Source organism: Scyliorhinus canicula, chromosome 28, assembly GCF_902713615.1.
Source record: "Scyliorhinus canicula chromosome 28, sScyCan1.1, whole genome shotgun sequence".
Classification (NCBI taxonomy): domain Eukaryota; kingdom Metazoa; phylum Chordata; class Chondrichthyes; order Carcharhiniformes; family Scyliorhinidae; genus Scyliorhinus; species Scyliorhinus canicula.
The window spans coordinates 8,351,951-8,373,697 of NC_052173.1; the positions used below are offsets into that span (position 1 = coordinate 8,351,951).

General features: G+C 45.7%; 1 protein-coding gene across 2 annotated transcripts in view; it reads right to left on the reverse strand.

Moving 5' to 3' along the window:
- Positions 1 to 330: 330 nt before the first annotated feature.
- LOC119958121 (collagen alpha-1(II) chain) overlaps positions 331 to 21,747 on the reverse strand; it is a 124,747-nt gene continuing 103,330 nt past the window's right edge. For both annotated transcript variants that reach the window (XM_038786373.1, XM_038786372.1), the window contains 11 exons: positions 18,114 to 18,221; positions 17,970 to 18,023; positions 12,344 to 12,451; positions 12,038 to 12,091; positions 10,635 to 10,742; positions 7,883 to 7,936; positions 5,793 to 5,900; positions 5,197 to 5,485; positions 3,915 to 4,102; positions 2,393 to 2,635; positions 331 to 1,885 (listed from right to left, as the gene is read on the reverse strand). In XM_038786373.1, coding sequence (XP_038642301.1) covers positions 1,739 to 1,885; positions 2,393 to 2,635; positions 3,915 to 4,102; positions 5,197 to 5,485; positions 5,793 to 5,900; positions 7,883 to 7,936; positions 10,635 to 10,742; positions 12,038 to 12,091; positions 12,344 to 12,451; positions 17,970 to 18,023; positions 18,114 to 18,221 — 1,461 coding nt within the window. In that variant the 3' untranslated portion in view covers positions 331 to 1,738. The remainder of the gene's footprint in view (positions 1,886 to 2,392; positions 2,636 to 3,914; positions 4,103 to 5,196; positions 5,486 to 5,792; positions 5,901 to 7,882; positions 7,937 to 10,634; positions 10,743 to 12,037; positions 12,092 to 12,343; positions 12,452 to 17,969; positions 18,024 to 18,113; positions 18,222 to 21,747) is intronic.

Genomic DNA, 21,747 nt, shown 5'->3' on the forward strand with positions numbered 1-21,747 from the left:
CTTCATCAATATCCCAACTGACTGGTTAGGTTGCAATTGCCTCCTTTATTCCTATATGCATTTTAAGGACAAAGATACTGTTGAATTGTTCACCCAGTGGCCAATCAGGTATAGAATTTGCTCCCAGTTGGTAACAACAGGCATGGCAATAGAGGTGCAACAATTTGTGTCATTGGCGGGGGCGGGAGGGGGCGGTGGCGATTGTCGGGATCCACAAAGTCAAGAAGGGAAGAAAAATGGGGAGCAAAAAAATTGGGGCTCTGTTCCCCTTTAAATGCAAAGCACCAAACTATCTTCTGGATCAAAAAAAACTGCTGAAACCATGGTGGGTACTTTTTTTTAAAATTAAGTTTTATTTGTGTCGTTTAATTTTTCTGTCATGAAATATCCCAGAATAGATAAACATTCAACAACGATACATCATAGGATGGATTTAATACAAATAAAAAAATTCAAAACAAATGTGTTTTTTTTTAAGAGAAAAGCTTTCTATCTTTATTGCTGCAGAGGAGGGATAGTGGGTTGAGAAAAAATACAAGTGACAGAATCTTTTCACAAGGAAACAAGTTAATTAGTGTTGTGATGGGAATGTTCTAATCTACCATGCTTAAAACCAGTATTGCAAAATATTTAAAAACATTTGAACTATTTTACATATACAAAATAGTACATATCCTTGGTTTGTTTCCCCCCCCCAAAAAAAAGCCTACCTCTTTCCCCCCCCCTCTAGTTACAAGTAAAAGGTTGTATGAAAGCAAGAGATGCATGGAATTAGGGAGAAACGTAGGTCGTAGGAGAAAAAAAAAATAGGATTTATTTTATCCACATGCCTAACTTTGGAAAACATAGGGGAAAAAATTCTGTGAATGGCTTTCACCAGATTTCATTGGAGATCAGACCACACATCATCCACTGAGAATTTTTTGCTGCAATACTGATTTTTGTGCTTTATAAAAAGTGACTGGATGTTAAGTTGGTGTAGCAGTTCTGTGATACCATTAATGGCAGCTTCAGAATTGTTTTATTCAGCACCATCGAATCTTGACTGGATCCCTCTAGTTCACTAAACTGCCACAGAAGAAGAAATCAGAAGCCAAAAAAGAGCACCCTTCTATTTTGAATTAAATTGCAAATATGAGTGATCATCAGGACCTTTTTTTTTCTAGCTTCTGTCACTGCTACTGTGTGTTTAGTCCCTTTAAGATCATTAGCGTGAGGTAGCTTAAACTGGGGAAGTTCTAGATTGTTGTTCCAAACTTCCTTCGTCTTGATAGAAAAAGGGGGCAGGCAAAGTTAGATACTGGAGCAGTTAGAATCTCTCAAAGTCTGCAAAAAAAACAAAAATCCACAAAAAGAAGCCCAGATCAACTTGTACTTTCCACATTTTTTATATCAATTGTTCTCCATGTTACAGACTGGGTTTACAACATAGCACCATTTTTTAATATTTTACACAATCTCCTGCTAGTAACCTTTTTACAGACTGGTACGGCATGAAGATTAGTAATACCTGTGCTGGTACAATCCAGGGGAGGGCCCTCAACAGATATCAACACTTCCACCTGACCTGACGATCTTACAGGAAAACAATAAATAAATTAACCGTTTTCACAGTCTGTCCAGCTAGGCCATGAAGTCCAAAATGTAAGCGTGTGGATGAATGGGAGTGATGGATTGGATCAGCCATTCAGTGCAGAAGTCCTAGAAGTGATTGGAAAGTACTGAGGTCCTTACAATTTTACAAGAAGCAGACTGCGCCAATGTCAACACCAAATTCCTGATCTGAACCACCAATATCCAAAGGTGCGACATCCACAATGGGCAAACGGGTTGTTTTCTGTGACCTGTATTCGATGACTGTCTTGCCCCACTTGCCAGTATGTTTCTGAAAAAGTATAATAAAAGATATTTTCAGTTATCAACTCCCAATGTAAATTAAACTAATACTCTGCAGTAAAGACTATGTTAACTTGAATGCAACAACTTGAAGTTATTTTTCAAACTTTACTGCAAATCATCTCCGCCTTCTTTATTTTTGTTCTCCTGCCTCTCTGTTCCTCCAGCAGCCACGGAAGGAGAATTCTCAGGCTGTGCCCATCTGTGGCAATCTTGTGGTGGGCGGTGTGGAAGAGTCCGACCCTTTGTTCTAGCTCACAGCCCTGTCCTATGCAATTGGCAGGTCACCCAATTGAATTGTTCCTGCCCTTTAACCCTGGTGGTGATCACTGTTGTCATGAGGCAGTTCATCTTGTTCAAGGTGTCTCGTTTTTCCCAAGATGGTTACAGAAATTGCAAGTCTCACATTGCAAAGGGAATAAATCTGTCTTTCAAGTACCATAACTCTATTTAATGTTCTTATTAACTTTAATAAGAAATAGGTCCCAAAACCTACCGTGCAACCATCCTCCAAGACCGTGTATGTGAACCTGCTGTTTCCTTCAGCTCTGATTTCAATGTCATTTGAGCCTTGCAATAGAAGGGCCTTCTTCAGGTTACCAGAAGCTCTATCCATGTAGGCAATGCTATTTTTGCAGTGATAGGTGATGTTTTGGGAGGCTTCAGTGGACAGCAGACGCAGGAATGTCATCTGGATGGCAGCAGTGTTGGCTGTCAAACTACCATCACCATAGCTGAACTGTAAGAGAAGAGAAAGAAAAAGTCAGACTCTTTGAATAGTATCAACAAAAAACAAATTGCTAAGAATTTCTCATAAGCCTGATAGGGAATAAAGACCAGGACATTTTCAGGTTAACACTGCTGTCTGCTAATCTCAACCAATAAGGCACTAGCCTTCGCACCCCTGCATTCTGAGAAGGACAACATCAATTGGAGCTCTTGCTCATTAACAGGAAAGAATCGATGAAGATTTGTGTGGCTCTCAAAAAAACCTACTTCAGATAAATGTTATTGGATTGTAAATAAATGTTTGAACATCTAAAGCTGCAAAAGGCAGAGGTAGACATTTGGACTGAGGCAGTTGACAGATCCCCATATCACCACAAATGGAGATCAGCAATAGAGGGAGGGGAGAAGAGCAACAGCCAGTCCTAAGGTTAAAAGGTGCTCTGAATGAATACTGGTTGGGGTTCAAGGTGCAAATATATCATTTCAAATAAGTATGAATAAGATGCACACTCAATAAACTTGCCAAAGTCACTTGAGGAAGGGTTTGATTCCCAGTACAGAGGGAATTGCTTTACTCAAAGCACAATTGAATGTCGAATAAGTTTCCAGAAGACCATCAAACCAGTGTCAATGGATTCAAGAGCCAACAAAGTGGGTTATGTTTCTTCCTTCCCCCACTATTTTTCTCCCTCCTCTTCTGAAGGTTTAGTAGACTCTTCATTGGAATATGATTCCATGGTCCACACCCAAGGTTCACTGGAAAGCAATGATAGATGAGGACCCTGACCACTTTTCCCCTCCCTAACTTGAGTGCCTCAGCTGAGATCAACGGATTCAGCACAAACCTGGGGACTGAATCTGGTGGGTTTTTAAAAAAAGCGGTATTAATTTACCAGATAATCTGATTTAACCATCGGGTGAATTTCACAAAGGCTGAAGGATTATAGTGATAAAACAGGTAGATAGAGTGCAGATCTACCAAATAGGGGTGTGTTTTGATATGACTGATCTCCTGTTCTTATAGAAGCTGAAGTTTTCCAGCCCTTCCCGACCGGATCTTCCAGTCCCACCGATGGATATGGGGCTCGCGAAACCCCATAGACATCGGCGGGACCCCTTCGCTGGCCAATGGCTAGCCACCATGAAGTACATCATGGGGGAGGGAGGTTGAAGTAGGTCAAGTGGTCAATAGCTTTTCCTTCCAGTGTTAGGGTAAGTTATTGATTGACAATCAACATCTATCACTTTTTTATTGTTAACATTCATACAAGAATTATTCAGGCACTTACATGGAAACCACCATTCATAGTCTCGCCAAACCATACATGTTTCTTGTCTTTACCCTTGCTGGTCCACCAGTTCTTTCGTGGAATGCTTGTTGGATTGGGATAGACACAGGTCTCACCAGTTTCCATGTTACAGAAGACCTTGATGGCATCGAGTGTGCAGCCCTGGTTAGGATCGATCCAGTAATCACCTGTGATAGAACATATTCGCAAAATTATAGAGCAGTCCGGATGGGAAATTGTTGAAAGAATACCCCACTGAAATTTACAAATGGTAAGACATTTATTCCATGCCATGCTGAATATTTCCATTGACAAAATGTGGAATTCAGTTAAAAGAATTGAGTGGGAATATTTTATTGATTAAAATGTAACCTGAAGTGTCACTTGAAACGAAGATGAATATTTTCAAATTGTTCTGATAAAACTATTGTACAGATCATACGCTATGATGCAAACAAGGGTCAGATCATAGAATTTACAGTGGAGAAGGAAGACATTCGGCCCATCGGGTATGCACCGGCCCTTGGCCCACGTCTCCACCCTATCCCTGTAACCCAATTTTGGATATTTGAAATGTTGTGCTGCCATTGATTTGTGAAGGTGTGTTAGTTTACTATATCCACCAAGTAAAGATAGAGTTGAAATAAAAAATAGATGGCAGGATTTATGAGGGGGGGGGGGGTGAAGGGTGAGGGTCCTGAAAAGGGGGGAGGGGAAAGAGGGGGTGGGGAGGCCTGCAAAGGGGGGCCCTCAGCGGCCCCATAGCAGGGTGTCCTCACTTGGAGGGAGGGGGGCAGTGCTCATGTATGTGGGTGGGGGACCCTTACGCTCAGAGATCAGGGCAGCCTTTCAAAATGGTGGCCCGATCTCTGAGGAACTGGTCTGGCTGGCGCGTTCAGCTCCCCAGTGATGAAAAAAAATTCGAAGTGTGGGTTCGACTGAAGAGAAACTCCCCAAGAGCCAAAAAATGAATAGTTGTGTGGATCTCACTCAAAAGGCCAGTGAGAAACATCCTGCCAAACTTTCCCAAAATGACCCTTCGGGCAGGATTCTCTGGCCGTGCCCGCCCGACGACTGGAAATTCCCACCCGAGGTCAATGGACTTTTACATGGTCCGTGTGGAGATCTTGCAGTGGGTGGAGCAGAAGAATCCAGCCCTTAGAAATTCTTTGTTTGAATCGTCCCCGAATTCTAAATGTGACGGCCACCTAATTTACCCTCCCTTTACCATGAGGACTATATTTTAGGCCAATGTGTCATTTTGACCCTTACGGGTACCTACCGCTCTTCCAGTCTGAGTGACAAAGTTTCAGGTCTCGGCAGGTACGGGTTGGGTTTTTCTTGCTTCCTTCTGGGCTACGGATATTTTCAATCTGGTTGTTAAGGGATTTCAGAGTGGCATCAACCTCGGCATCATGTTGACGAAGGAACGGAGCAGCCTGGTCAGCCCGGAAGTATCGGAGTGGATCAGGAGCTTTCTCAGGTTGTGATAGACCAGCGAAGGCAGACATATCGATGCCAGGGCCTGGAGGACCAGGAGGACCGGGAGGACCAGAGTTACCAGGAGGACCCTGTTGGGAAATATCCATAGTAACATTAGAACATCTGACGCAATAACTTCAGGGAAGCGATGAGATCCACAGTTATGGGAAGGAATCGACTAGAGAAAGAGATAGTGGAATGAGTCTTGATTTAAAGAGTGAGGAAGTGTTATCTCAATTGACTCTTTTCATATTAAGAGCTTGCTGGTTGTCTGTTACTTACAACAGGTTGTACAGGTATATGTTAGGCATTTGTTAGGCAAAATGATGTTACAGTGACTTCAATCAAAGGGCAATATGCTGAATACAAAGAGTGGGTCGATGACATGATACTCACAGATGGGCCAGTTTCACCAGAACGACCACGTGGACCAGGTGGACCGATGGGACCAGTCAGACCATTAGCACCATCCTTACCAGATGGCCCAACAGGACCAGGAGGACCCTGAAATAGAGAGTAGCAAATAGTTAGAAACTAGCTGTTAACAGTAACGCTTTGATCCTTTGTTAACCAACAGCAACAACATTCTTCATCGTTAAAAAATATAAATACTTCTTAAAGGGAGCAAAGACCTAGAAAATGAACCTTATTCCTTTATATTTGTTCTCAGCATGTGGGTGATACTGGCAAGGCTGAATTTATGGACTAACCTTAGTTGCCACAGTGGGCACCTTTATAATTGAATCGTTTTCTCGTCTACTTTAGAGAAAATGGAGTCGTATGAGATTGGAGACATGCATAGAGCAGGTCAGAGAGGGCTGGTATTATCCCTTCCTGAATCATCCAGATAGATTTTTAAAAAAACAATTCGGACATTTCCACAGTCACTTTTCTTGATATCAAGCCACAGGTGTCCAGATTTATTGAACTGAATTTCAGAACTTGTTTTTGCGGGATCGGAACTCAGGACCTCCATATTGCTATTCTGGAACCTACCATAATACTCGGCTGCAATGCCCAGTCAATCATATAAATTAAATACAACCTCAGATTTTAATCTGAAAAGAGCTGCAAGTTTCAGAGAAGCATTTGTTTTGCGGAGTTAAAAGAGATAGAAGATTTGTAATTGCAGCACAGAAAGAGGCCACTCTTCTCATCGTGCCTGCGTCAGCTGAAAAACGAGCAACCCAGCTTAATCTCACTTTCCAGAATTCAGCCTATAACTCTGCAGGACACAGTACTTGAGATCCATATCGACACCTTTTCAATGAGTTGAGGGTTTCTGCCTTTATCACCCTTTCATGTAGTGAGTTGCAGACTCTTCACAACCCTCTATATGAAAATATTTTCCACCTCTCCCCTCTAATCTTTCTACCAATCACTTTAAATCTATGCCTCCTGGTTACTGACGTCTCTGCTAATATAAATAGACCTTTCCCATCCACTCTATCTGGCCCCTCACAATGTTGTACCCCCTCAATCAAATCTGCCCTCAGCCTTCCAAGGAGAACAACCCCAGCCTCTCCAATCTCTCTTCATTGCTGCGATTTCCCAGTCCTGGGTGGCAACATCCCGGTAAATCTCCTCTGTACCCTTCCAGAGCAATGACTTCCTTTCTGTAATGAGGTGATCAGAATGGCACGCAGTACTCAAGTTGTGGCCTAAATAGTATTTTATACAGTTCCAGCATAACCTCCCTGCCCTTAAATTCTATAACTCGGCTAATACATGAAAGGATTCCATATGCCTTCTTGACCATCTTACCAACCTGTCTTGCTGCATTCATAGATCTCTGGACATTCGCTCCAAGGTCCCTCACTTCCTCCACACCTCTCCGTATTTTCCCATTTATTGTGAAATCCTTTGCCTTGTTTGACCTCCCAAAATGCATCACCTCACAAGTTTCTGGGTTCAATTCCATTCGTCACTTTTCTGCCCAGTCCATTGATATCTTCCTACAGTTCACAGCAATCCTCCTCCTTATCAACAACGCAGCCAATTTATGTGTCGTCTGCAAACTCCTTGATCATTCCCTTATCTTTAATATGTACACAATAAGCAGGGGCCCAGTACTGAACCCTGGAGAACCCTACTGGAAACAGCCTTCCAGTCACGAAAACACTTGCCAACAATTATTCCTTGTTTCCTGTCACTGAGCGAATGTTCTATTCAGCTTGTTACATTCCCCTGGATCCCATAGGCTTTTATTTTTTAACCAGTCTGCCATGTGATATCTTGTCAAAACCTTTGCTAAAATCCATAAGGACCGCATCAACTGCACTACCCTCATCAAACCTCCTTATTCCTTCCTCAAAAAATTCAATCAAATTCGTCAGACACAATCTTCCCCTAACAAATCCATGCTGACTGTCCTTGATTCATCCATTTCATTAGAAGTGACATTTAATAATGTGCCCATTACTGAGGTCAGGATGTAATGGTGCTATTTTGAGGGCATCATCATTAAGATTACAAGTAATACTTACTCTAGGGCCAGCAGGGCCAGCAGCACCAACAGCACCTTGATCACCAGAAGGACCCTGGGAAAGAAGGAAAACGGAAATTTTATATATTCACATTGAATTTGCAACAATGGGATAAACTACATAAAATGACGAATGTTAGATCCACAGCAAGCCATTCTTTGATATGAGACCAGAGCCCCAAAGTTCCTACGTTTTAGGGACACAAACGTATGCAATCAAAATGGACAGGAATAGGAAATTGAGCCTTGATCCAATTATGTAAGGTCTCCACCCCTTTGCTCTGTGTTTACAATGGGGGTAAGGACAGACCAACAGGGTCAAGAGACAATTCAACGGGCTGTACTTTGCAGTGCTTCACCATTTGCTCCTTCTAAATGCTGAAAAGGCCTGGCATCTTCTGGAATACACAAGTACTAGATTGCACAATCTGAAAGCTGCAATAGACCAACCCATTACTCGTGATTGTTCGCTACTTCAAGCAGCAGAGCAGCACAGTGGTTGGCACTGCTGCCTCACAGGGCCAGGGACCCGGGTTCAATTCCGGCCTTGGGTGACTGTCTGTGTGGAGTTTATACTTTCTGCCCGTGTCTCTGTGCAGGTTAGGGGGATCGGCCATGGGCAGGGTACCAGGAATGGGGCGGGGAGAGGCAGAGTGCTCTTTTGGAGGATCAGTGCAGACTCGATGGGCCGAATGGCCTCACTCTGCACTGTGGGGACTGGAAGGTATGGAAACCTGCACAAATCTGGATGAATGCTCATTAATTACGAATTAATTCCACTTTAAAATTGTACACTGGTATTTTCAGGCGTACTAAGGAGGACCACACCACTTTACAAATTAAAATAGCTTGATTTTTATTCATGTGAAACCTTTTAAAAGTCTGATAAATCATGTTAAAGGTAAACTCTAGACTTTTTAAGCATGACTTATCCAACATTTTAAATATCACTTTTTAAAATGATTTATCTCATCAAACTTATTGCACCTTTTCAAATTATTTTTCATTTTGTAAGCTTAATTATGCCGACCAAAAATGTGTTTTTCCAATGCCTTTTTTAATGTGATTTTCCAATGCCTTTTTACTACAGCAGCCTCTTCTCTTCGGGTTTTGTGATGGAGTGACTGGAAGGCCTACTACTGCCTGCCGTATTTGACTATGTTAGACTGTACTGCTTGGTCCCACTGCAACTCATGCCAGAAGGCACAGTAGTACAGTGGTTAGCACTGTGGCTTCACAGCACCAGGGTCCCGGGTTCGATTGCCGGCTTGGGTGACTGTGCGGAGTCTGCACGTTCTCCCCGTGTCTGCGTGGGTTTCCTCCGGGTGCTCCGGTTTCCTCCCACAGTCCAAAGATGTGCGGGTTAGGTGGATTGGCCATGCTAAATTGTCCCTTAGTGTCCAAAGATGTACAGGTTAGGTGGATTGGCCATGTTAAATTGTCCCTTAGTGTCCAAAGATGTACAGGTTAGGTGGATTGGCCATGCTAAATTGTCCCTTAGTGCCCAAAGATGTACAGGTTAGGTGGATTGGCCATGATAAATTGTCCCTTCGTGTCCAAAGATGTACAGGTTCGGTGGATTGGCCATGCTAAATTGTCCCTTAGTGCCCAAAGATGTACAGGTTCGGTGGATTGGCCATGCTAAATTGTCCCTTAGTGCCCAAAGATGTACAGGTTAGGTGGATTGGCCATGCTAAATTGCCCCTTAGTGTCCAAAGATGTACAGGTTAGGTGGATTGACCGTGTTAAATTGTCCCTTAGTGTCCAAAGATGTACAGGTTCGGTGGATTGGCCATGATAAATTGTCCCTTAGTGCCCAAAGATGTACAGGTTAGGTGGATTGGCCATGCTAAATTGCCCCTTAGTGTCCAAAGATGTACAGGTTAGGTGGATTGACCATGCTAAATTGCCCTTAGTGTCCAGATTGGTGGGGTGGGGTTACTGGGTTATGGGGTTGGGTGGGCTTGCGTAGGGTGCTCTTTCCAAGGGCCGGTGCAGACCCGATGGGCCGAATGGTCTCCTTCTGCACGGTAAATTCTGTGACGCACCATTCGGTGGTGTTGGGATTCTATCTTCCCGCCGCTTGTCAACGGGATTTCCCATTGAAACCACCCCATGCTGCTGGGAAACCTGCGGGTGGGGGTGCGCTGGCAGCGGGGAAAGAGAATCCCACCGACCGGACAATTAGTTGGTGTGACACTTGCTGCTGAGGCAATAGTTTGCGACTTCAAATCCCACTTCAGCATTTCATCTCGGGTGACGTTTTATTGCCGTACTGGGAGAGTGCTGCATAGCCGCACATGGATGAAACATTAAATAAAGGTATGCTTGTCCAGGTGGATGTTAATGATCCTGTGTCACGACTAGAAAATGTGCCAAGGAATTCTTATGCTGTTCTAATTTAATGACTCACCAAAAACAGATTTTATAGTTATTCTTTCGTACATGGGACTTTGCTGAGTGCAACTCTGTTGCCTCATTTGACTGAATTACAACAACAACTAAATAATTTGCGAGATTCAAAGTCTTTTATAGTGTTCTCAACACATGATGAGGTGCGATGCGAATGCAAATTCTTGGATCTTTACAAAGAAGGTTGGTTAGATTGCCATAGAATTTACAGTGCAGAAGGAGGCCATTCGGCCCATCGAGTCTGCACCGGCTCTTGGAAAGAGCACCTCTTGCATGCAAAAGTCCGTAAAAAGTGAAAAGAATCAGAATGCAATGTGTTGTTTGCGTTGAAAAATACTTACAGGAGGACCGGGTAAACCCTGCAGACCAGTGAAGCCTCTGTGACCTTTCTGTCCTCTTTCGCCTGTCTCGCCAGCTTCACCCTTATCACCACGAGGACCTTGAGGACCCTGAGGAAAGAATTAATGTAAGAGGTTAAAGCTTATCAAATCTCGCTGACTTGGAATGAGACTCATAGTTTGGATTAAAAATGTAGCAATTTTTACACAAGGAAATGATCCTGGAATGACAATATCAGTGTAGACATTTCACATGGAAAGTTAAAATTCCATTGGACATGAAATTACATTGCAGTATCATTTCAAATGGACGTGGTCAGTCATTCTGATCATATTCCTGATCCCAGCATTTCTGGTTAAAGATTAGCAAAGTGCTTGGATTATTGTAGGACTGTTTGTAGGGACTTATCAGCACCAGGAGTGGCTCAGCAATTTTACCTGATTGGCTGCCTCCAGGATGGGCTCCCAATATGACCGCCCCAATCAGAGGGTCAGGAGGCCGAGATCATCAGCACCCAAACCACGAGAGGTGGACATTGCTAATTCAGCTCAGAGGTCGAGGAGGCGCAGAGGTGAGTCAAAAAAAATTAAAATCAGAGGCGCCAAGCAAGCAGCTCCCTCTGGATGGCCCACTGGAACTGCGTGCCCAAGCCTCCCTCTTTGGGGCATGGAGCCGCCAGCCAAAGAGAGGCCACCTCCATCAGCAGCTCCGTCACAAGGCCCAGGGGCCACCCCGCCACTGGCACAATACCAACAGGCCTGAAATCGTGTCCTTAAACATTGAAGTCGGCTGCCCGACTCTCCAGGCAACCACTCACCAGCTGTTGCCACCACCGGCAGCTGACCCCAGTGGTGGGACTGAATTGGGGAGCCACCTCAATAGAGCTCCCCACTATTTTCCCCAAACCAACCCCCACATGCCCACCACCCCCCAGCCCACCACCTTGGAGGCCATGAAAATGGTGACCTTAATCCTGCAATGTTTAACAATCTCTCAGCTGTTTCATATGTGATGACAGAATGGTTACAGCACAGAAGGAGGCCACTTGGCCGTTTGTGTCTGCACTGGCTCGCAGAGGAATGTAGATCTTAACACAATAGATTTCTCTTTTCTCTGACAGTTAGCTTACATATTTAATCTAACGTTTTGGGCTGGATTCTCCACTCCCCCAACCACGCGTTTCTCGGCTGACTGCTATTCGCTGGCGATGGGATTCGCCCTTCCCGCCACTTGTCAATGGGATTTCTCATTGAGGCCACCCCACACCGTCGGGAAAGCAGCGGGGCTGCGCTGTTGACAGGAACAGAGAATCCCAACGGCCAGAGAATTCCAGCCTTCGGCCAAATTAATTGAAAAAGTCCCACATGATAATGTTTGGCAATGTTAAATTATAAAGATTACTTACAGGCATACCACGGGCACCAGCAGGACCAGAAGGACCCATTGGACCTTGAGCACCCTACACCAAAGGAATATAACTTTATTAACTCAGTCATAAAACACAAACAGGACAAATGGTCTGCACAAAGATTGCCACTGATCAAATTTACTTAATGTTGGATCCTTTGAAAAAAATGTAGGAAGCTAAATGTAAAGAATTTAACAATTGAATTTTTAAAAATCTGGCTCATGTGGCTGATGTTACATATTTATCATTTTCCAGCTGTTGGAAATTAAACAATGCCAACGTTCTAAATGCTCTAATACTTACAGGTTCGCCTCTATTTCCTTGTTTGCCAGTCGGGCCTACAGGCCCAGGAGCACCAGGTCCACCAGGAGAGCCAGGAGCACCTGCAGGCCCAGTTTGACCTCGGTCACCCTGTTAGTACGAAGAAGAAAGCTATCATCAGCCAATCACTGATCTACAGAGGCCTAAAATCTTTTTCAATAGATAAATTAGCTTTCACTATTTCAGTTTTTTGGAGCATGAAGTAATACCACAAGGAATGGTCGAAGTAGAGATCCCTTTAAAAAAAATAAGTATATAAACATTTGAAGCAGGGAAAGATACAAAACAATTGGGAGAAAGTGGGGCAGTAAAATTAGTTTTGGATTGCTCTGGCAAATCCGAAGCCACCTCCAACACCATCGGCCAATATGTGGGAGGTTTTGATCTTGTGGTAGTGGTACTGGGCTCGTAATCCAAAGGCCCAGGCTAATACTCCGGGGCCATGGGTTCAAATCCCTCCAAGGCAGCTGGTAGCACTTAAATTCAATGGATAAATCTGGAATATAAAGCTATTCCTGAAAGGCAGGAATATGGGATTGAAGTTACAAGCAGATTAGCCATGACCTTACTCAATGGCAGAGCAGGCTTGAGTGGCCAATCTTGCCCCTAACGTATACGTTCGTCGGTCAAATGGCTTCCTGCAATACTGCAAACTTTTAACAGGGTAAGCAACATCCACAAGGATTCAAGATGCATGCTAAAAACCTGAAAAGGTTCCTTTAAATCAAACAACGACTTTGAATATAGTATAACATAATTATACTTTACATATTGGACGATTCTTTGGAATTCTCGACCTCATCGAGAGCTGTGGAACCTCAGTCATTGAGTATATTTAGGGGAGGCGGAGGTATGGTGGTATTGTCACTGGGCTAGTAATCCCGAGACCCAGGGTAATGCTCTGCGGACCCGGGTTCGAACCCCACCATGGCAGATGGTGATATTTGAGTTCAATAAAAAAAAAAATCTGAGATTAAAAGTCTAACGATGACCATTGTCGCTTCTCATAAAAACCCATCTGGTTCACTAATGTCCTTTGGGGAAGGAAATCTGCCGTCCTTACCCGGTCTGGCCTACATGTGACTCCAGACCTAGCTGAGCAAGTCACTCAGTTCAAGAGTGACTTGCTTAACTTAATAGAGGCATACAAAATGATCAGAGGGTTAGATAGGGTGGACAGTGAGAGCCTTCTCCCGCGGATGGAGGTGGCTAGCACGAGGGGACATAGCCTTAAATTGAGGGGTAATAGATATAGGACAGAGGTCAGAGGTGGGTTTTTTACGCAAAGAGTGGTGAGGCCGTGGAATGCCCTACCTGCAACAGTAGTGAACTCGCCAACATTGAGGGCATTTAAAAGTTTATTGGATAAGCATATGGATGATAAGGGCATAGTGTAGGTTAGATGGCCTTTAGATTTTTTCCATGTCGGTGCAACATCGAGGGCCGAAGGGCCTGTACTGCGCTGTATCGTTCTAAGGGCAATTAGGGGCGGGTAACACATGCTGGCCCAGCCAGTGACACCCCCGTCCCATTAAAGAATTATAAAAATTCAAGAAGGGATTGATAGATTTCTACATATTCAGGGACACAGGGATTGTGCAGGAAAATGGTGCTGAAGTAGACCAGCCATGATCTCATTGAATGGGATATCTGCTCTACCCCAGCTCCTCTTTCTGATGATCTTAATGCTCTTCATTTTGATTCAACCCTTTTCAGTCCAAGTTACAATCAATGGCCTGAGTGATGACTCATGATGTATAGCCCTAACACCCCCAGTCCATTTACTGACAGCTATGGTTTGGTATTTAAAAAATGATTCATTATTGGGTTGGAAATAGATATTGCAGAATCTAGTGAATGTTTACAAATGTTACAGAAAGGCTAATAAACTGACAGCATGCAGAATGTTACAAAAGGAAGCAATGACCATTGAACACCTTTTAGAAATAAAATTCACGGACAGAGGAAAAGGAGCAAATCATTTGGTCCAGTGAACAATTTTATAACTATGGCTGTTCTGTTTCTGCCCGGCCGTGGCAGTGTCTATCAAGCAACTATCTGCTAGGAGTACATGGAGTCCCCCTTCTCTGTCTGGCACCAGTAATCACTGAACACATTCCCAGCAATCCAATTGGCGTTGGTAATAGAGAGCAGGTAAGGCTTGGTAATAGCTGGGAAAATCATCTCTCCCCGGAACTGGTAAAAACCGGACATGTGACACTGGTGATACCTGGGAAAAATATATCGCTGGAACAGGTTAAAACTGGGTATATGCTCACCCCCCCCCACCCACCCATACTCCCTGGCACAGGTACATAGCCCTCTCTCTGGCACAGGTACATAGCACCTCTCCCTGGCACAGGTACATAGCCCTCTCCCTGGCACAGGTACATAGCCCTCTCCCTGGCACAGGTACATAGCCCTCTCCCTGGCACAGGTACATAGCCCTCTCCCTGGCACAGGTACATAGCCCTCTCCCTGGCACAGGTACATAGCCCTCTCCCTGGCACAGGTACATAGCCCTCTCCCTGGCACAGGTACATAGCCCTCTCCCTGGCACAGGTACATAGCCCTCTCTCCCTGGCACAGGTACATAGCCCTCTCCCTGGCACAGGTACATAGCCCTCTCCCTGGCACAGGTACATAGCCCTCTCCCTGGCACAGGTACATAGCCCTCTCCCTGGCACAGGTACATAGCCCTCTCCCTGGCACAGGTACATAGCCCTCTCCCTGGCACAGGTACATAGCCCTCTCCCTGGCACAGGTACATAGCCCTCTCTCCCTGGCACAGGTACATAGCCCTCTCCCTGGCACAGGTACATAGCCCTCTCCCTGGCACAGGTACATAGCCCTCTCCCTGGCACAGGTACATAGCCCTCTCTCTGGCACAGGTACATAGCCCTCTCTCTGGCACAGGTACATAGCCCTCTCCCTGGCACAGGTACATAGCCCTCTCCCTGGCACAGGTACATAGCCCTCTCCCTGGCACAGGTACATAGCCCTCTCCCTGGCACAGGTACATAGCCCTCTCCCTGGCACAGGTACATAGCCCTCTCTCCCTGGCACAGGTACATAGCCCTCTCCCTGGCACAGGTACATAGCCCTCTCCCTGGCACAGGTACATAGCCCTCTCCCTGGCACAGGTACATAGCCCTCTCCCTGGCACAGGTACATAGCCCTCTCCCTGGCACAGGTACATAGCCCTCTCCCTGGCACAGGTACATAGCCCTCTCTCCCTGGCACAGGTACATAGCCCTCTCCCTGGCACAGGTACATAGCCCTCTCTCTGGCACAGGTACATAGCCCTCTCTCTGGCACAGGTACATAGCCCTCTCCCTGGCACAGGTACATAGCCCTCTCCCTGGCACAGGTACATAGCCCTCTCCCTGGCACAGGTACATAGCCCTCTCCCTGGCACAGGTACATAGCCCTCTCCCTGGCACAGGTACATAGCCCTCTCCCTGGCACAGGTACATAGCCCTCTCCCTGGCACAGGTACATAGCCCTCTCCCTGGCACAGGTACATAGCCCTCTCCCTGGCACAGGTACATAGCCCTCTCTCCCTGGCACAGGTACATAGCCCTCTCCCTGGCACAGGTACATAGCCCTCTCCCTGGCACAGGTACATAGCCCTCTCTGCCTGGCACAGGTACATAGCCCTCTCTCCCTGGCACAGGTACATAGCCCTCTCCCTGGCACAGGTACATAGCCCTCTCCCTGGCACAGGTACATAGCCCTCTCCCTGGCACAGGTACATAGCCCTCTCCCTGGCACAGGTACATAGCCCTCTCCCTGGCACAGGTACATAGCCCTCTCCCTGGCACAGGTACATAGCCCTCTCCCTGGCACAGGTACATAGCCCTCTCTCTGGCACAGGTACATAGCCCTCTCCCTGGCACAGGTACATAGCCCTCTCCCTGGCACAGGTACATAGCCCTCTCTCTGGCACAGGTACATAGCCCTCTCCCTGGCACAGGTACATAGCCCTCTCCCTGGCACAGGTACATAGCCCTCTCCCTGGCACAGGTACATAGCCCTCTCCCTGGCACAGGTACATAGCCCTCTCCCTGGCACAGGTACATAGCCCTCTCCCTGGCACAGGTACATAGCCCTCTCCCTGGCACAGGTACATAGCCCTCTCTCCCTGGCACAGGTACATAGCCCTCTCCCTGGCACAGGTACATAGCCCTCTCCCTGGCACAGGTACATAGCCCTCTCCCTGGCACAGGTACATAGCCCTCTCCCTGGCACAGGTACATAGCCCTCTCTGCCTGGCACAATTGTTTGACATGCACAAAATCTCTTTTACGCATGATGTTGGCACATGGAATTCTACTTCTATGAATGCAGTACTGGCTCTATGTTGGGATGAATGGACCCTCCCCACCTTGCTATTGTTGACATTGCCTGGGTACAAACATCTTCTGTGTGTGAACCTCCCCCTTGGTATGTCTCAGACATTATACAGATACATTTATAAAAGTGAACTCAACACATGTTATCACAATTCAACTCAAATGAACTGAAACACAAAGTAAAGAATAGGGGGAAAAAATGTCAATGTTGTTCTTCCGAATAAGTGTGACAATGTTGACTGATGTTTGGATTAATTAAGGAGAACCCATTTATTTAGCTGTTACAGTTAATTTAGTCGAATCTTTCGTTGTCCGCCCAACTTGGTATGGAACCTAGCTAATTGAAATCAAATGAAAATTGCTTATTGTCACGAGTAGGCTTCAATGAAGTTACTGTGAAAAGCCCCTAGTCGCCACATTCCGGCGCCTGTTCGGGGAGGCTGGTACGGGAATCGAACCATGCTGCTGGCCTGCTTTAAAAGCCAGCGATTTAGCCCAGTGAGCTAAACCAGCCAATTATCTGTTTGGACAGATTTCACCCACTGTCTAATCATTGTTATATTTTAATATAGTGACTAATTGCAATGTTTGGGAACTGGAATCCTGATGTAGCACTTAACCTCTCAAATTCACACTGTCGGACCTCCACATGCACTTGCTATTCTTTGATTGGAGGGAGCGAAGATGAGGCTAATCCAAACCCAGGGAGTGGGATTCTCCATCCCGCCAGTCCCGTTTTGCGCCGCGGCGGACCCTGCCGTCAGCGGGATTCTCCGTTCCAACAGCCGGCCAATGGGGCTTCCCATTGTGGCCACCCCACGCCGTCGGGGAACGCCTGGGCGCCGCTGCGCTGCCGGTGGGACAGAGAATGAGCAGACGGAGAATCCCTCAGCCTATATCTGCCCTGCTCCCATATCCCTGTACTTCCTTTAATTTCAGCCGCCTATCATGTTGACATGATGGTCCCATCTTCAATCACTGTGCTGATTGGAGCAGAGATCAATACAATATTAGTTCCTACCAAATATGGGTTCACTGAACTGTGGGTCAGGGGTCTTCTGATATCGGAGCGCAGGCAGGTTAGAAGGCCAGAGAGAGCTTTATTTTGTAACTAACTTACTGATTCTCAGTGAAATGGATTTGTGGCCAGTCTTCTATTTCAGTCTTTGAATTTATTTATGACAAATTTCAAGGCCATTGTGAAAAAAACTCACGAAATCCATCGATGTTAATGCACCATTTATTTATCTTACCTTCATGCCAGCTGCACCATCACGACCAGGGGGACCATCAGCACCAGGGTTGCCCTGTCAGCAGATATAAAACAGTCAGACTCACAATATAACAGGAGACAATATTACACAGCTCCAGAATTCTAATGCTAAATATTGACATACCTCACGTCCAGGTTCACCAGAAGGACCAGTAAGACCAGGTGGACCAACTGGGCCAGGTGGGCCTCGGTCACCAGCAGAACCAGGGGCTCCTTGTTTTCCAGGTTCACCCTAGAGGGAAAAGCAAAATGGGGGGGGTTACACATCAGAATGTCTTTGCATCAATTTTTCAAATACCGTAAGGTTGGAAATGACTGTCGGTGTTACTGTTAACATCCCTGTTCCAGTTGTTGGTCACTTCAGGAGTGCGCCAATACAGAACATTGAGTCCATCTTTCTTGCCGGGATGAAGTGGCTGATCAGTGTTATAGCTCGGAATCGTGTGCAAACCTGGTTAAATCTTACACAGCGGGTCCTTAAATTCTACTTGCGCCATTTTTCCACAAGCTCTGAATTCCCACCCCCCTGTCAGGTCTGTTACAGAAGAGAGCTACAACTGCAGCTGTTTTGGACAGCACATTTTGAAAAATAAATTTAGAGTACCCAATTCTTTTTTTTCCCAATTAAGGGGCAATTTAGCGTGGCCAATCCACCTACCCTGCACATCTTTTAGGGTTGTGGGGGCGAAACCCATGCAAACACAGGGAGAAGGTGCAAAGTCCACACGGACAGCGACCCGGGGCCGGGATCGAACCGGGGCCCTTGTTACCGTGAGGCAGCAGTGCTAACCCACTGTCCTTCATACGGCACATATGTTGGAATCAGTGCATCACTTGCATTCAATTGGTTGAGGGCGACCAGCAAGACTGCAAGTGACAGTCCTGGATGTAAGATTGCCCAGAAGATTGACCGTGGCTATAATCCAGGCACAATGATCTGTGAATAATTAAGCAATGTCGGCATAGGCGTCTGAGGGTAAATTTAGGAGGTATTGATAGAGCAGCGCCGTCTCCTCAATGCTAACTTCTAGATAGTCACATGGTACATGCCAATGACCAAAGCAGACAAAATCCGTGACTTTTATGTGTTCCAGTCCATCTAGGTCCAGACTAGGCCACCGATGTACACCGATACCGATGTATCAAGGAGGTTTATTGTCCAGCAGGTTCCATTATGTCACAACTTTAGCCACAAATGTAGCAATGTGACGAGTCAGCTGGATTTCGCAGAGCCCAGGGATCACCATGGTATCCATGGTAAAACCGTTACTTGAAGGGGAAGGAGAGGAAGGATGGTTCCTGGGAGGCCAAGAGCATTCTCAGCAAGCAGGATTCATGATACCCAGCAAAGCTACGAGCACAATTACAGCCAAATAATCATAGAACGAACCACTGAGATCTTAAAGCAGTGTTTCTGGTATCATGACTGATCAGGTGATACCTTGCAATACAGGCCTCCCAGGGTCTCATAAGTAACAATAAACTGCTGACTAACTTTGCTCTGTCAGCTTGTCTCAATTAGTTATGGGCGTAAGCACCACTCCAGGGCTTGAGCACATGGCCTATGTTAACAGGCCTTGCCATTATTTAAGCCTCAACCAACACCACCAAAAGCAGATTAACTGGTCACTTAGCCCATTTGCCATTTGTGCGATCTTGCTGCACGCAAACTTGCCGGTCACATTTGCCCGGATAACAACGACGACGGCACTTTAGAAGCAATTTCTTGCAAATTGAACACTTGGGACAATGTAAGGTGAGAACTTCAGTGCAGGTTATTTTTTTCTCTTTCAGTTTGGAAAGACCACGGAGGGAGAACAGACGTGACCAAAGTTTGCGTGTGAATAAAGAAACGCAGAGCCAGCAGGGAAGACAGGTATTCAACCCCCCCCCCCATCGTCTTCCACTGACACAGCCCTAAAACCAGCTGCAGTCGCACTTTCCTCTGCAGACCCTCAACTATGATCCATCCCCAAATGATTCCAGGATCCTGTGATTTGCTGATTGAAGACAAATAAACACCAACAGCTTATATTTATATTGCACTTTTAATACAATGAAGTGTCCCAAAGCGCCTCACGTGAGCTTCATAAAACAAAATATGACACGGAGGCAGCGAAGAAACACACAGAACAATGTACAAATGAAATCCAGTGTTTTTATTCCAACCATTATGCGTCCAGTGAATGATGTCAGTGCTTGCACTTTGTACCTGTGGATTGGTGCGGAGTACAATGCCTGCCCGACCTTGTCTCGTCCTCAATCATCCCCTCGGAAGGAATAAGCGAGTTACCTGGCTGCTGGGTTCCATTGTGGGCTTGTCGGGATTGTGGTAGCATGAGATCTTCCATGTTGTAAGAACTCCAGTAGCTTTGCATACGGCGCAGGCTGCTCCTGTCTATTTTCTGGCATCTCTATTGCCACTTGTGACGGGGTGCCTGATGGTCTGGGTCATCCTCAGAGCCAATAATCTGTTTTTTTAACTGCTATCTGACACTGGGCAGCCCCTGATTGTGGGAACAGAACCTTTGGTATCTATAAGGTTTCTGAATCCTTACTCAAAGTTTTCTGTATCCAATCTCCAAGTGTGACAAAAAGAGCTTGAGTCCAAGGTTTCTATAGTGGCAGTGTGAACATTTGTGAGCGATGCCCCCACTTTGCCTATGACTTGCACTCTGGAAATTCCACTGCAGCTGTCTGAGCTGCAGGGCAGACAGCCATCCATCCATGACTGCTCAGATCTAGGTCGTGTACTCCTCCACAATCCTTTCAAGATCTTGCAGAGAATGTTCCATGGACACAAGTGGAGAATCTGCTGAAACAGCAATGTCTGATTGTAAGCCAGTCCAATGAGCTCAAAATCCCCAGGTGTTTCAGCAGGGCCAGTAACCATGCTGGACTTTTGATCAGCAAATGCCTAGTCCGCCAACATCATTTTCTCCTCCTCGCCAGCGACTTGTAACTTACCCTGAGACCCCCTCCTGAACCTCACCATCTACATCCAGTGGGCAGTGTAACTGCCCTTGACGTTTGGTAGAGCGTGATTGTGATACAGAGTGATGTGAGCTGTGGCCTTTCTCGCAAACACTAGCTGTTGCTACACTCTCCCCACTTCTGTGAAAAGAGAAGATAATGTGTCATTCCATGGTATTATCTGCACTGTTACTTAGGTTGAACATGTAGCTGAATGGCAGTCATTGAACAGGTCAAAATGAGATAATATGAATATTATGGTACTAGCCATGAACCTGTTGGAGGCTTCCAGCTTTGTCGTTCCCCCATTCCCTCTATACTGTCCCCGCGTAATATTTCCAAAGTGCCGTTCTTGAATAGGGTAGGGGGCTTGTACTGCAGCATTGTTCTCGCTGATTGAAGGCCATCTTGTTCTGTAAGTGGAAGAACAGTATTGATATATTGAATGTACACAGAGTACTGACAATGTCATACAGTTGGACAGTTTCTGTGACATATTAGATGTTTTTCATTAAATGGGTATAACCCTGCTAGATTCACTTCTAAACAGTCATTGTCTAAATCCCCTTTTGGAATTGTCAAGTACACACAAATCGGCATCAACACTTCAGAATTACATCTCTCTTGCACATAAATATCCCAATTCATGCTAACCATTCATTGTATCTGAAGGCAGTGCCGCACTGGTTAACCTCTGCATACCAGTTTTCATAGAGAAGCAAGAGAGGATGAGAGGTTTGCCAGAGTTGACGTTTTTTTTGCATGTCCACTTATGGCAGGGGCAT